The 14,527-nt window shown below is 40.5% G+C and overlaps 1 protein-coding gene across 6 annotated transcripts in view; it reads right to left on the bottom strand.

The window, feature by feature from the left end:
• Positions 1-679: 679 nt before the first annotated feature.
• Positions 680-14,527, bottom strand: part of pecam1b (platelet and endothelial cell adhesion molecule 1b) — a 33,085-nt gene continuing 19,237 nt past the window's right edge. Inside the window, exons 9-14 of one of the 6 annotated variants that reach the window (XM_074665416.1) lie at positions 13,643-13,744; positions 9,176-9,229; positions 7,986-8,084; positions 7,482-7,538; positions 4,696-4,718; positions 680-2,368 (exon numbers count right to left, since the gene is read on the bottom strand). In XM_074665416.1, coding sequence (XP_074521517.1) covers positions 2,267-2,368; positions 4,696-4,718; positions 7,482-7,538; positions 7,986-8,084; positions 9,176-9,229; positions 13,643-13,744 — 437 coding nt within the window. In that variant the 3' untranslated portion in view covers positions 680-2,266. Of the gene's footprint in view, positions 2,369-4,695; positions 4,719-7,481; positions 7,539-7,985; positions 8,085-9,175; positions 9,230-10,416; positions 10,900-13,092; positions 13,173-13,491; positions 13,523-13,642; positions 13,745-14,527 lie in introns of those variants that run through there. The other 5 variants (XM_074665421.1, XM_074665417.1, XM_074665419.1 and 2 more) reach the window with 5 other exon arrangements.

Here is a 14,527-nt window from a genome sequence, read left to right as displayed (position 1 = left end):
TCAAAATGAAATGCGACCTCTTTTAAAAAAAATTTAAAATTTCCTCTATGTACATGTATTGGTTTGATGTATTCTTTTATCACTTACAGTCGTTTCCTTTTTATCTTTAGTACTTCTGCACCAGTGTCTCCCACTGTGAAACTATAACAGTATTTTGGTTACTTTGTAAAACCTTTTTATTATCACATCATTCACAGTCACAGTGAGATCTCCTGAATTTCCCTCTTATAGTCCTTCCTTGTTTGTAGGCACAAATTTATCTTTTATATCCTGTAAACTCTCTGATTGGTTTAAAAGTTGTACTTTCTGTGGATCTTAATAAAGTTTTTTCAGGATCAAACTGTTTTCACCCTCCATGTCCGTTCAGGTGCAACAAACATATCAGTAAAACCACATCTGTTGACCTGTGGACTGAGAGAAGCATGACTCAGTTCCTCTGTGTTCTGTAACCATTCAGTCGCACAGGTCAGAGAAAAACATGCCGTACTTGAGAAATTCATGCTGTAAAGCTGTTGGAAGCCGAGTCATTTTCTGCTCATCAAACTTCCTTTCAGTAATTATCTTGGCCCCACTTTGCAAAAAAAAAAAAAACACTCCACCAGTGATCGTGGACATGCCTTTTATTAAGATGCAGAAGTATTTACAAGCAATTAAGCAAGTCTTCAAGTTTTATGAAATTGAGATGAAACTAAAGAGTCCCTGAAGTCCCATTAAGGTTATCATTGTAACCTTCCACACACATGTTATTTATCATGTGATTATTTGTGTGTGATGATTTGCTTTTCTAATGTGTGAAAACTGTTCTTGATTTAATTTCAAAGAGTTGTGGGTGCAGCAATGGTGTTTAGTGTGTAACATAAGCGCCCTCTGCTGGACCAAGCTAAGACATGTTACTTATGTTTATGATTTGATACAAACTCAGCTAAAATGGATTTATTAACATGTAACATGTCAACATGTACCTAATGTCAGAGGATTTACTGTTATATTAAACTGCAGCAGTATTACAGAGTGTGTACAGTTTCTAGACTGTGTTACAGCTCCTTAACCCTCTGATGCACAAGCCTGTGTCAAGACTTCGTCCTTAGGGCATGGAAATTTCTCTATATAAATGTTTTTTTTATTAATTTATGTTTTTCAAAACTTGATTTTTTAAAAAGTGACAGACATCTCCACCCCGTAGCATTTTTTTTTCTTTTTAGCTCTCCGGTTATTTTGGAATAGAAGGATTGGCAGGATGTGCCAGCAAGGGGTCCAGATGTGTGGCTGTCTGGAGGTCATCTTGGAGCCAGAGAAAATTTACTTGCAGTTACAACAACTGACCACTAAATGAAGCTCAAGGAGTGGAGCAGCAGAGAGCACTCTAGATATGCAGTTCCAACACAGAGACCATTGACTTAAAGGCCCCATTTACACGACAACGTTTCATCTGAAAACGCTTCAACACAGTGAAAAAAATCTGCATCGAAACAGAAACGCTGATGGACTGAAAATGCTGTAGTAAGCATGCCAAGCCTATAGTCGGCGCTATACCTGTCTTGTCCAAAAACCACTTTTGGGAGATATCCACCGAAGTAAAGTTGAGCTGATCATCTGGTGTATTGGTGAATACTAAGTGCAGAACTGAAGCAACAGATGCTCATTTTGCATAAATACAGTCAGCAGATTCAGCAGATTGAGCAGCACAAGCATAACACGGTAGTTTGCGATGATCACGACAACGGTACTGTTGTCCTGTTGTATGCGCTCACGCAAAGCAGAGTGTGATGGCTTACTGTTTACACGGCAACGGTGTCGGCAGCGTTTCTGAAAAATCCCACCCTGGAGGCTGTTTTCAAAAGTTTGCAGTTTAGGTCGGCTGAAACGCTGTTACTGTGTAAAAGCAAGGCCGAAGTGCAACAAAACTTTTGCGTTTCACCCTAAAACCGTTGTCATGTAAACGGCTATTGAGAGAAAATGACTTTAAGTAGCTGCTCATTGCAGTCATGATAATGAACCAGAGGATTCAAAACTTTTTAAAAGCTCAAAGCAAATGTTAGCGCCTGGTTCAACTCATTTAGCAATAAACATTTTTGCACATTCCCAAAAAAACACTATCTGAAGCTAAGGAGGAAATCAAGCAGTGCAAATAAAATAAAAATGATCACCCTTCATGACTTTGAAGCCTCTGTGTGAAACTAAGTGTGTTTAGCTAAAAAATACTGTGGTGAAGTGGGATTAGGAGGAGAAACAGACATGTGAAGAGAAATGAAAGCCCATAAAACCGCTAATCCACTGGCTCTGGCAGGTCATGGTAGTTGTTGACCTCTGGATTGAAGTGATTAATCTCAGGTTGTTCTTTGTTGAGCTCAGCATACTCTACTGAACCCTGCTGACACACAAAGCAGAGACATTAAACTCGGTTAGAGCTTTCATTATCTCACATTCATTCAAACACACACACACACAATATGCTGAGATACTAAAATTGCTTTAAAATACAGTTAACACTGCTCAATTTTACTTTTAAGTTCAATATGAATATTTTCAACCACCTCCATGCCTATCCTAACCTTAAAGGAGCCGCTCTATAAAATACACTCCCAGAGGTGATTCACTTTTTTGCCGTGACTCAACAGAAGACAAACTGTATGAGATAACCGTCAGGAGAAGCCTTATCTGCCTTTAAGAAGACACCCTGATGAAAGAGTCAGCCGTGTTTAGACGATGATGTGACTTCCTGAGCCTTCGATTTCACAGTCCTCTCCTCAGCTGCCTCTAACACCATGTAGGGACAAACAGTGCGGTCATTAGTCCATGCTGGGGGACAGTATGTGGGCTGAGATGGGCTTGGAGGTAATTTGTCTGAACCACAGCGCTGATCCACAGCAGCGATAAGGAAGGAAGCCACAGCCCAAACGCTTTTGTTCTAGTCTGGAAACTCTGACGGCAGTTTCCCTCTCGCTCTGGATCATCTGCCAGCAGAGGGTCACTGTTACCGTGAGCAGCCAGAGCAGACACCAGGAGGACTCAAGTGACTCCATATTTAGATTAGTAACAGAAATAAGGCTGCACTTCATGTATGTAGTGCTTTTTCTTCAAGCCATTATGAAAAAAAAATAGAAAATAAGAAAAATGAACTTTTGGGGAAAACAGGTTGTTGTTGAACATTTATCATTTTAAGTTTTCATAATAAAACTGACACTGGACAGTGCCGCAGCCACAAACAGCCAAAGGATGTAATCTATTCAATGATAAACCACCATCAACCACACAAAGTAATTAAAAAATTACCAGTCAGTTAAATTAAATTCTAATGTTTTTGTATTTTAAGGCCTAAAAAGCTGATCATATTTCGATATTGAGATTTCAAAGTAGAAATGTAGGGCCTCTGACTGTTCAGGATATGTCCTTGAATCCTGCATGTTTTGTGTTGTGGTGAGCTGTGCTTCTCTGCATCAACTTTCCTCGTAAGACTCTTTGAGAGTGACATTTTCTAAGCTTCAAATATTTAGAGGGCCTTTTTTTTTTTTTACTGATGGTGTCCTCCACAACCTAGGACACTGCATTAGACAGTAACAGACAGCTTGACAGCCTCACAAATATGAAACCTAAAATATTCTAATCGCCCCCTGGTGGCTGACTGCAGCACAGGTATTTTGAGTATGTTAACTCTGACAAATAATAAAAATTGGATACATTTTGAATTTGAATTAATAATAAAATAATTGTGTATCATTAGTGATACAATATGAAATGTATTTATTTCACGAGAGTATCTGTCCCTCACAGGGTCTGCTGATAAAAATATTTAGTGTAGTGCTTAAACCTGACATGAGCAAAAACACGTGCCCTGGTTAGTAGCTACCTCATGTTACAATGCTTCACGTGTTATCTGTACACCAGCACAGATGCGCAAATTTCAGCAGGAATTTTTCTTTTATTTGATTGTTTTTGAGAAATGTTATAAAATAGTATGAATTCAGCGAATGTATTTAACCTATCTTAAAACCACTTAACTGGAGCAGTGCTTGACCCTCACAGTTTGGTGGATGTTAACCTGCAAAAAGGAACAAAGGCTGGTGGTGCTAGCTCTGCTATCTTTAGCCACCAAGTTAACAGCATTAACCCCTACGCTGTATGATCACCTGTTAAGCTCCTCAACTTGGACTAATGGACCTCTTTCTTTGTGTTTTCTGAGCTTTACACTTGTCAGAAGATACAAAGTACAATCAACATATGATGAACATTCATATTACAAAAAAAGTAAAACAAAAACCAGAAGAAAAAAAACGGTGCAGAAACACTCCCTAAGCAAAATAATGTTGCGGTATCTGCAGTCCCAGATGTCAGCTTTAAAAAAATATGTGTATTTGATGACACCAGCAATATTTGGTCAGACCTTGAGGTTAAAAACTTGAAACTTGCACATGACCACATGTCAGATGTGTGACCTGAAACAAACTGGGCGGAAATGCAGAACAATATTTCTTCATTTACACTTTGAGTTAATTTAAGTGGGCCTTCTTGGTTTCTTGAAAATATGACAGAAATTGATGGTGATACATTTGGTTACACTGATGTAATGTATTTGAATGATACATATTTATTCCACTGAGGTAAAAAAAAAATAAAAAAAAGCCCAGGTATTTGATAGTACCAGTATGAAAGAAGCAGAGGAACATGTTTGTGAGTGTGTGGGTTGATATTACTCACATAGTCATGATGGTCAGCAGCACCTGTTGAGGAAAGTGTCACAGGGTGAATATTTATCAGGCGAGTATCACGCTCCCACACTGACCTCTCAGTTATTCATTAGACTGTTACCACAACCAGGCTGACCCTGATGACTCACTTGTTCCTCTACTTGAGTCTTTGTTTCAGTTTCATTTCCTGTCCCTGTCATCTGATTCACGGTCAAATGATCCACCATCAGTCTCACTGAGGCTTCTCTCAACAACTCAGAGCTCTTGTTGAACAGGAAACATTGGGACTCTGATTGACCGCTTGATAGACACATCCAGCGTCTGGCTGCTGTTTTAATAACAGGAACTTCCTGTTAGCAGTAACAGGATAGTCATGGCTCTGCAGCTGGCCTGGTAAACTGGTCTGTTTTCTTTTGCTCTCATCCAGAAGTGCAACCATCAGGGTTCAGTCAAAGAACTTAATAATGGATTTGTTGATGTTTTTAAGTCTTGGGAGCTGTGTAATCACCATTGCACAGAACACTGACCCCGCTTTACATACACTGCGTCTTAAATCAGGGTATGAAGTCAGCGTTAAACTTTGTAGTTCAAGTTGTCTTACTGACTATGTGTACATGCGCACCATATTCCTGTATTAATGGGAATAATCAAAATATTCTGATTGCGCAGGAGGAGGAGGAGAGAGTTTTAGTCACACTTTGATGAAGAATGGATACGAATAATATACACTATAGGGCAATAGCAAGCATCCTGGGCTATTTGGTTGGTCAATAAAGCGAGTGCAAAGAACACCCCTCGTCATGGCCATAGACTCTGTAAAAAAAAATGTATGTAATCTTGATCGGATCCAAGTGAGGTCTCCACAAAAACTGCTCTCCCTGGTGACTGGCTGCAGTATATATAAAAAAATCCAGCTCCCCAGTCATTCCAGATGGGCTGGGGTCAAAAAAATAATACACCTCGTAGAAATGCATAGTTTACACTTCTTGCCACACCTCAATTGTGGAACGAGCTCCCCCTCCACAAAAGACTAGCCCCCCTCACTGTCTGCTTTAAAAAAAAAAAGTTTTATAACCTATTTTTATTCTTTGGCTTTTAACCCAGACTGTGCTCATGTTTTATGGTTTGTTTTAATTTTTACTCATTGTCCCATTGTTTTAAATTGGTTTAAGAACAATGAAACAATTATTTCACTACCTGCACCTCATTTTATTGATTTATTTGTTTTATTTACTTATTTATACCTGCACCAACTTTTATTTACAGCACTTTGTTTTGGCTGTGGTTGCTTTATAGTGCTAAAGTTGAATTGAGTTGAATTGAATTGAGCTGAGCTGAGTAGTCATTGGCTATAGAAGGATTATTTGTTTATCAACAACGGCGGATGCGCGCACAACTTGGGTGCAACACTGCAGAGTATAATGGTTTGTCAACTAACGTGGAGGAGTTAACCACCAAAAAACACATATTTAAGCTAAATATATCACTTTTACGGATGGTAAATGGCTGCCAGGTTTGTGAAATAGCAGTGAGTGGACAGAAGAGATCAGCAAGTGGACAGACGTTTTTTGGCAGAGAAGTCCGTCATGTACCCAGAGAGCAATTTAAACACACAACTCTCACTCGGTGCTCATGACTGCATTATCCATGGACACTTAACAGACTGTGACAGACCAGGACATAAACGTGTGTAATTACATCACAAACCCCCTAGACCAAACAGCACACAGACTGCTGAGTCTGAGACCCGGTTCATAGTAAAAGAACCAGAAAACTACATCCAGATCTAATTATTTACCCGCAGACGTCGCTGGTGTTTCAGTGTAAAGTGTGACCCTGTTAACTGGTGACTCTCGCCGTTAATCACTGATGGATGCTGTCACTGAGAGTCATCAGTTAGCAAGGTCGCTATTTACTCCAAAACACCGGTTGCTCTGTGACGGTCAAAACTTGATAGTCGTTGCCTTTGTTGTATAGTATCGTTTCTAAAAACTGACCACAGAACAACCGTACATTTTTTTATGCTGATAACAGCTTTAATTTAGTGTTTAAAAACGCTAACTCGTCTGAATGAATGGAGCTAAACGCAGCTTCTGCAAGATGTGTGCGCATCTCTATGATGACGTAGACTGAGAATCCCTCTATGGACATAAGACTTCACTTTAAGACACTATGAGGACTTTAGAAGTGTAGTCTCGAAAAAGTTTCACTGTAACATATTTCCTTTTTCATAATCCAGGATTTCAAATCAGATTACCAGCACAAAATTGGTTATCTCCAAATGCTATTTCTTTGTAGGCTATACGTGGTTGGGTCAGATACCCTCAGGAGAACCGTTTACCACATGTTGACTGCAAGTCCCTTTCACAACATTAGGCCTAGCAGTGAGCTGAGCGAGAGAGAAGCAAGGTTTAATCTCTTTCTGAAGAAAACATGGGCAGAGGGTGAACTACATCTTGATTGAGGAATTATGTAGAAACTGGCTTTAAAAAAAAAAAAAAAAAAAAAAAAGTCATGCATAGCTGTTATAACCCAGTACAGAGCATCACAATAAGCCACAAGACTCAATGTTAGTGCTGTTTGTATGAGAATGCAGGAAGTTCCTCAGCAGTTTTTAGATAAGATCATATGCTACATAACTGCAGCATCATTTATCTGATGGTTAACCATTGAGATATGTCATTCTTCTTTTTCTGCATGCATTTTGTCAGCTTTTTAAGTTAACACCAGATAGAAAAAGACTATCTGATCTCTCAGAAAGTGATAGAAAGGATGCTTTCTGGGTGTTTTACTCACCATGTGGAGAGTTTTGAAGCTCACTGTACACTGTGTCAGTGCCTTTTCTCAGGGGGGCTGTTAACGCAGACAGAAACACATTAGCCTGCCTGAACATCAAAGAAAGTTTGAAAGATACCGTCTGTTTGATCTTTCATTAACAGATTTATAAATAGGCCGGCTGTGTCACACTCCAACCGCCATCTCTGGCTGGTAGGGGACTTCAGCGCGGCACTGTAATGAAGAGGGGGCCTCTATCAGAAACCAACCCGGTAATTAGCTCAACCCTTCCTGTTTATAAGGTCTGCTCTGACTGTGGAAAGCCCTGCAGTTATCCCTGCACTTAAAGCAACTCTGAGATGTGTTGATTATATGTAATTAAGTCCCTCCCAGGAAATGCTGCTCTGTATCATCAACTCTGGAGGAATGTGGGCAAAGAGGAGAAATATGTTTTAGGCCAGGAGGATTGTGATAGAGTTTGGACGCTGAGAAATGAGCCCTGCGTGTGAGAGAGGGTGTGTTTACCTCTGTCAGAATCCACTTGCTGTGGATGCACAACTTCAGTGTACTCCACATCAGGCTCATTAGACTCCACACTGCTTTCCTCATCATCGTCCCCTGCATCTGAACACATCAGTACAGCTTTATGTAAAAAAAAATAAGCTGCTTACAACATTTTCAGTTCACTGTATCCTATAGCTCCTGGTTAGAGTCCCAACAATCTTCCACAGACACAGGTGAAAAGGTTTAATGAATGACAAAAAATAAACAGGAAGCAAATTTACCCATTAAAAACAAGTGCTGAAATGTTTTTGATGCAATGACCCACTTTTTCCACATTTTATGTTACAGCTATATCCCAAATTGGAATGAATTCATTTTCCCCACAAAATTTTACATATAACAAACAATAGTGAAAACATGAAAAAGTTTTCTTTTTGATTTATTCTTTACTTCTTGGCATGAATGCCATGATTAAAGGAAACCAGTCACTGCTCATCACTAAGACAATACCATCCCTACAGTGAAGCATGGTGGTGTCAGCATCAAGCTGTGGGGATGTTTTTCAGCAGAAGGAACTGGGAGACCAGTCAGGATTGAAGGAAAGATAAATGCAGCAATGTACAGAGACATCCTGGATGAAAACCTGCTCCAGAGCACTTTGGACCTCAGACTGAGGCGACGGTTTATCTTTCAGCAGAACAACCACCCAAAGCACACAGCCAAGTTATCAAAGGAGTGGCTTCAGGGCAACTCCGTGAATGTCCTTGAGTGGCCCAACCAGAGCCCAGACTTGTATCTGACCAAATATCTCTGCAGCAACTTTGCCATCCAACCTGATGGAGTTTGAGAGATGCTGCAAAGAGGAATGGGCCAAACTGCCCAAAGAGATGTGCCAAGCTTGTTGCACGACATCCAAAAAGACTTGATGCTGTAATTGCTGCCGAAGGAGCATCAACGAAATACTAAGCAAAGGCTGTGAATACTTATATACATATGATATCCTATTTTTTGTTTAAAAAAAAATTGCAAAAATGTTTAAAAGTGAAGGGCTTTGAATACTTTCCAGATTCATTGTCCTACTAATTCATTGGCAACAGTCATTACCGATTGTTACCTGATGTTGCATGTTTCTCTAAGATAATTACAAATGCTTCAGAGAAATGTAAGACTCTTCTTCCATCAGAGACTAATAATAGAGAGTTACATTTTACCTGATTCAGGTGGTCGCTTGCTCCAAACACTGACTTCTGCTTTGTCAACCTTCACTGTAAAACACAGAGAGATGGACATGCTGTTTTAAGGCAGCAGCACAAGATGGCTGTTGACTGAGTTGTTATAAAAGTACACTGAGTTAGATAAAAAGACATACCGTAAACAATAATTACAAGAAAAATCTTGTGTGAACACCCCCTGATGTGTAGGTGGTGGGTATGAATTGTTCTTTGAGAACTTTGTCACTTGCAGACACAACATGCACATAGGTCTGTTTTACAAATAGGAAGTGGTATCCTGCATCAAGTCGACTGAGTAAGCATAGAGACTGTAAAGAGCTGGTGACAGCAAGAAACCCTGCAAGACCCTGTGACAATACCCAATATCCGGAATTCTCAAATCAAGATGTTTTCTATTGGTTTAAACCTAAAAAGACAAAATAATGTGGCACTTAATCCTTGAGATATTTAATTTTTAGCACAGCTAAACCTATAGTGATAAAATAAACAGTCAGAAGTGAAAGAAGTATCCATCTTTTGACCACAAAGTGAATAATACATGTGGTTAATACATTTTATCTGACCTGGAGTTGATTGTTAAAGCAATATTCAAAAAATAAGAGACCTTCAATTTGGCCTTCATGAGGGAATTTAGTACTCTAAAAATAAAAGCTCAAACAAAGGTGCAGTTTGCATCTGGTCCATACAGAATTCCTGCGCCGTGTTGTGCACAATGGGCCGTTAATTTACAAGCGGCTACACAGTAAATTCTGGCAAAAACAGCTTCCTATTGCAGCTTCCCTCTTGGTAATGTAATCTCACACACAGCTCAACCAGAGCTTGTGTGATTAATTTCCTCTGACTGCTGCATGCATTGAAACCCGTCTGGTCTGAAACAAAATAAGGCCCACCCTACCCCCAAAACACCAGTTTTATCAACACCGAGCCCTGAAACCTGCTCCCTGCCAACATGGGAAGTTTCCTCTGGACTCTTTTGTTTTAACCGTTTGAGGAAGTCTCTGCTGAGCGTTCCTTTTTAGGAAATGAACCAGCTCTGTATTGTGTTGGGCTCTTCATGGATTGTGCACAGAAAGTAATGGAAGAATTTTGCAGGCATGATTACACACATGTTATTTATGGAATGAGCAAATTAATTTATCCTCTGATAGCTGGACAAAATAAATAGTTTGGACACAACTCTAAATAAAACCAACATCTTTATTCTACAAGATTCTCTTTCAGTATCCATGGATCAACCAAAATATATACACACATTTCCCGTAATGATGATGAATGTATTTACATCTAAATCAGTCACCAAGCCAGTTTTAACATGCACCACAGAGCAGCTGCAACAATAAAAGACATGGGATCACACAGAAATGGTAATAACAGAAATGAGATTTGAGGTGAAATCCATCTACTTTGCAAAAGGAGGGGAGAGGGAGCATTGGGTGCTGGTGAATACTGTCTCAGAGCAGAGTTCTCTCTCCTACGCTCAGAAGTGAATCAGATCGCTCACAAACAGGACAAGCGCTCTCAAAGTCTTTTCATTGCCTCATTCAGTGATTGGATTTAAGTCCCGCCCACTGTGGCGCATCTCTACACTGTGGCTGGGATACTGTAGCTGCTCCTGTTGCTGATGTCAGCAGGAAGCGACGCCGCGCTATCTCGTGCCCCATTGGCCACTCTCCCCTCCGTGCCATTATAGAGTGGCGCTGCGTCTGGAAGAAGACGATAAAGGGCTCTCTAAGTAGGATGCAACAGTAGACATCAAGGCTTTGTGCTACAACACACTACGAACTACTCGAGCAGCTTCTTCCTGTCTACACCAAAGACTGTTCACATGAACTGGACGCAGCCGCTGCGACTTCACACGTTTGTGGATCGTCTTGTGGAAGTCTTAAGTTGACTATGTAATATTTTTGACTCAAATTCCTTTATGACACAGGAAGCCCTGATTCATCAGTCTGCTCTGAGCTTGTAAACAGAAATTAAGCTGTAGAGGGGATGCATTGAAATTATTTTACCATGAGATCACACCCTGCATGACCATCTTTAGTCCGTGGACATGAAAGTTTGGCCAGAGATCAGATCCTGGCTGTGGATTGAAAGTGCCCACACAAACACACACACAGGTGAAGAGACAGTGCTCTTCAGCAGGTGCTGTGAGGACTGTTCAGAATCAGTGACGTTCTGGGATGAAAACTCTGTTGTAAAGATGTGACTCTTGCCAAGGTGGGCATTTGTTTTGGAATCAAAGGACTGGAGCACAGATCTTCTTTTAAACATTATTTTCTCTATTGAAGATTACTTTTCCCAATACGCAAATTGGTATGGCAACATTTTTGTTTGTAGGTAGCAAGAGGCAACATTTGGTCTAAAAAATGAAGCCCATGTGAAAGTGCTAAAAGCCCTGGTTCATTGAGTGTGTACTTGAGGCTGGCTACAGAAAACCAGAAACCACAAACCAAGCCAGAAAAAGTATAAACTTTTGCAGCTTTAAAAACATTTTTACTGGCGTGGGTCTGAATAGCTCATTTCTTGATCAGCAGACACTGTAATGGGTGAATTTTTTTTTTTTTTTTTTTTAACTCAGAGGTTTAGGAGGTATCTAGATCCCATGTTTGTCCAATCAGAGCCCCAACTCAAGGGACTGACAGGTCTGGTGCCAGGTAGCTTTTAGTAAGGAGGCTGAAAGCCCGCCTCCACAGTCAGCAACTCCAATGGGCCCTGGCCAACGATTGACTTTATTGCTCTGTTCACGAACAGACGGATGACATCACAGAGACTAGGTGCATATATCATGATACAGTCTGTGGTATTTACTTAGCACTGTTGTTGATGTTACAACAAGAAAAGTTTATCAACTCAGTACGTACCATAGTTTAGTACCTAGTTTTATTTAACGCTACCCACAGCCTTTAATGTGTAACGTTAGTGAATCCTGGTCACTTCTCAATGCTGAACTAGCCTAGTGTCTTGGGTGAAGTCAAAAGGATTTTTGGTCGACATTTGGGGAATGGATTAGCGTTCTCCTATGAAAGTCTGCCCCAACTCTGGATTCTGAGAAATAGCATTTAAAGGTAACCAAATTTGGCACCAATAATCTTATTTTTAAAACATGAGAAAAATATATACACAGAAGACTATTTCAATTTTACTTATAAAGTCCTCACAGCGTCTTAAAAGCTGAAACTCTGAGCCTGTTCTAATCCCATGAGGTCAGCTCAGAAAGCATTGTGATCTCGGCTGTTAAACTAGAGCCGCTTCAGACGATGAATACTCTGTTGCATCATGGTATGACCCCTCAGTTTTTTATTCAGAAGTCATTTCCTGTGTTTTTGTGCTTTCTACCACTTGTAGAATGTGACTGCAGGGACTGATGTGACCACGCATGCCCTCTGTGCTGAAGAAGACGGATGAAATGCTTAACGGGGGTCATGTTCTGTAGACTTCCACAAAACCTGGCCATCACTTCCACTCTTGACTTTGATTCAGAAAACAAGAGGCTACGTCCATCCTATAAACAGTCTTTGGGGTAACACAGCTCTTTCTCTGAGTCTCAACTTCCTATGCTAAGTGCTTCCTAAATACATCCTTCTTTTCCTGCCTCTGCAGTACAAAATTAGACACAAACACAATGTACATGCACGAAAAGACAATATGATCAAACATAACATGATGTGTGCACAGAAACTGAAATAGGAAAGCTAAAATCTGACAGCGTCTAAGACGATGAATACATGTAGCTGGGTCACCACACATGGGCCCTGCATGCAGGTTAGAACATGGATAATGGGATGAAAATGAATGTTTGTGGCTTAAAAAGGAGACATGCTTTGACTTCTGTTGTGAAGAATGGTTTTGACAATGACTCATGAGGACAAGTACATAGAATAGCAAAACCAAGCTACCTGTGTCTGCGTTATAAACCTCTGTGTCGTGGGTTAGATTCACTGTTAAAGAGTCATCTGATTTAGGGCTCGAAGGCTTTCTGAGAAATGGTGAAAATAAAATCAGCTCGGGGAGTAGTGATGAAAAAAATATCAAAAGACTATGAAGCATAACAACTACATGACAGCTGTTTTAATTGCACTAATGATCGCTCTCTTAGCTACACTGGGGATTTTGCATGTTGATGCCTTTCTAGCTGCTGCAGTAGCTCGCTGTAAACTAGCTTTGCTCTGCAGAAACTATGAATAACATTAACATAACAGGCCTTAAACTATCAAAGCAGGCTAACACAGCAAATTCACTGTCACTGAATTCTGCAGCATTCGTTATAGAAGAAGCAAGAAGTCAAGCCAACTCACACTGACAATTCAGAAGCTGCTTCTCTTTTACCTACAATAAGAGAGGCACAAAGAAGAGAGGAGGAAGTTTACAGGAGTATAGGAAGGCTGGTTGTCATATGTGGTTAGACATAAGAGGCCTAAGCTGGTGGGGGTCTGTAGGTCTTTCTACCTCTCTTGGATCTGAAGCACACCACCAACGACACCACCAGCAACGCCACCGCCAACAGACAGAAGCCCCCAATCAGCGCTTTCTTCCATAACGCCATGCGCACTGTGGAAGAGCAGAGACACAGAGAGGAGAGGTTAGTGACAAAACACAAACAGGGAGGAGGAAACAGGATTTATGAAAGATGAATATATACAACTACAGCCACAGATATCACAGCTGTCTGTCAGACTCAGTGTAAAGGCCTGACACCCTCTGCCTGCCCATACGATGAGACGAACTCCATAACCTTCAGCTTTGTCTATGTTTTAGTCAAAGGTATTTTTATAACTATGAGTTGTATTGGCGTCTATATTTCTGAAGACTTTCACACCAGTCAGCATCACGGCCACCTGCTTCATGTATCATTCCCATCACTAAGGTCAGCATTCAAACAGTCTTGAAATGAGGAGGCACGGACTCAACAAGACATCTGAAGGAGCGCTGGAGTATCTGACACAGAGACCTTAGCAACAGATTCGATAAGACCTGGAAGCTGTGAGGTGGCTCATCCATGGATCAGACTTTTCAGCACGTCCCAGTGATTCTTTGAAATCCAATGGATCTGAGAAGGGGCATGTGGTTTATTTTTGAAAGGGTATTTTTATTTCTCTGTTTTAGCTTTATGTCCATACCATGATTGTTGTCTCGTTTAGTTTAGTTTAATATTATAGTTTGAGTTCATTGACCATGTCACTTAAGCTCAGACAGCTTAATTGAGTACACCTTGCTAGTACCGGGTTGGACCCTCTTTTGCCTTCAGAACTGCCTTAATCCTTGGTGGCATAGATTCAACAAGGTAGTGGAAACATTCCTCAGAGAGTTTGGTCCATATTGACATGATAGCAT

This window comes from Halichoeres trimaculatus, unplaced genomic scaffold (assembly GCF_033239565.1).
Source record: "Halichoeres trimaculatus isolate MK-OKI-2021-1 unplaced genomic scaffold, fHalTri1.1 fHalTri1_scaffold_2, whole genome shotgun sequence".
NCBI classification, from domain to species: domain Eukaryota; kingdom Metazoa; phylum Chordata; class Actinopteri; order Labriformes; family Labridae; genus Halichoeres; species Halichoeres trimaculatus.
The sequence above is the reverse complement of the archived record's forward strand: the minus strand, read 5'-3'. Positions and strand labels throughout refer to the sequence as shown.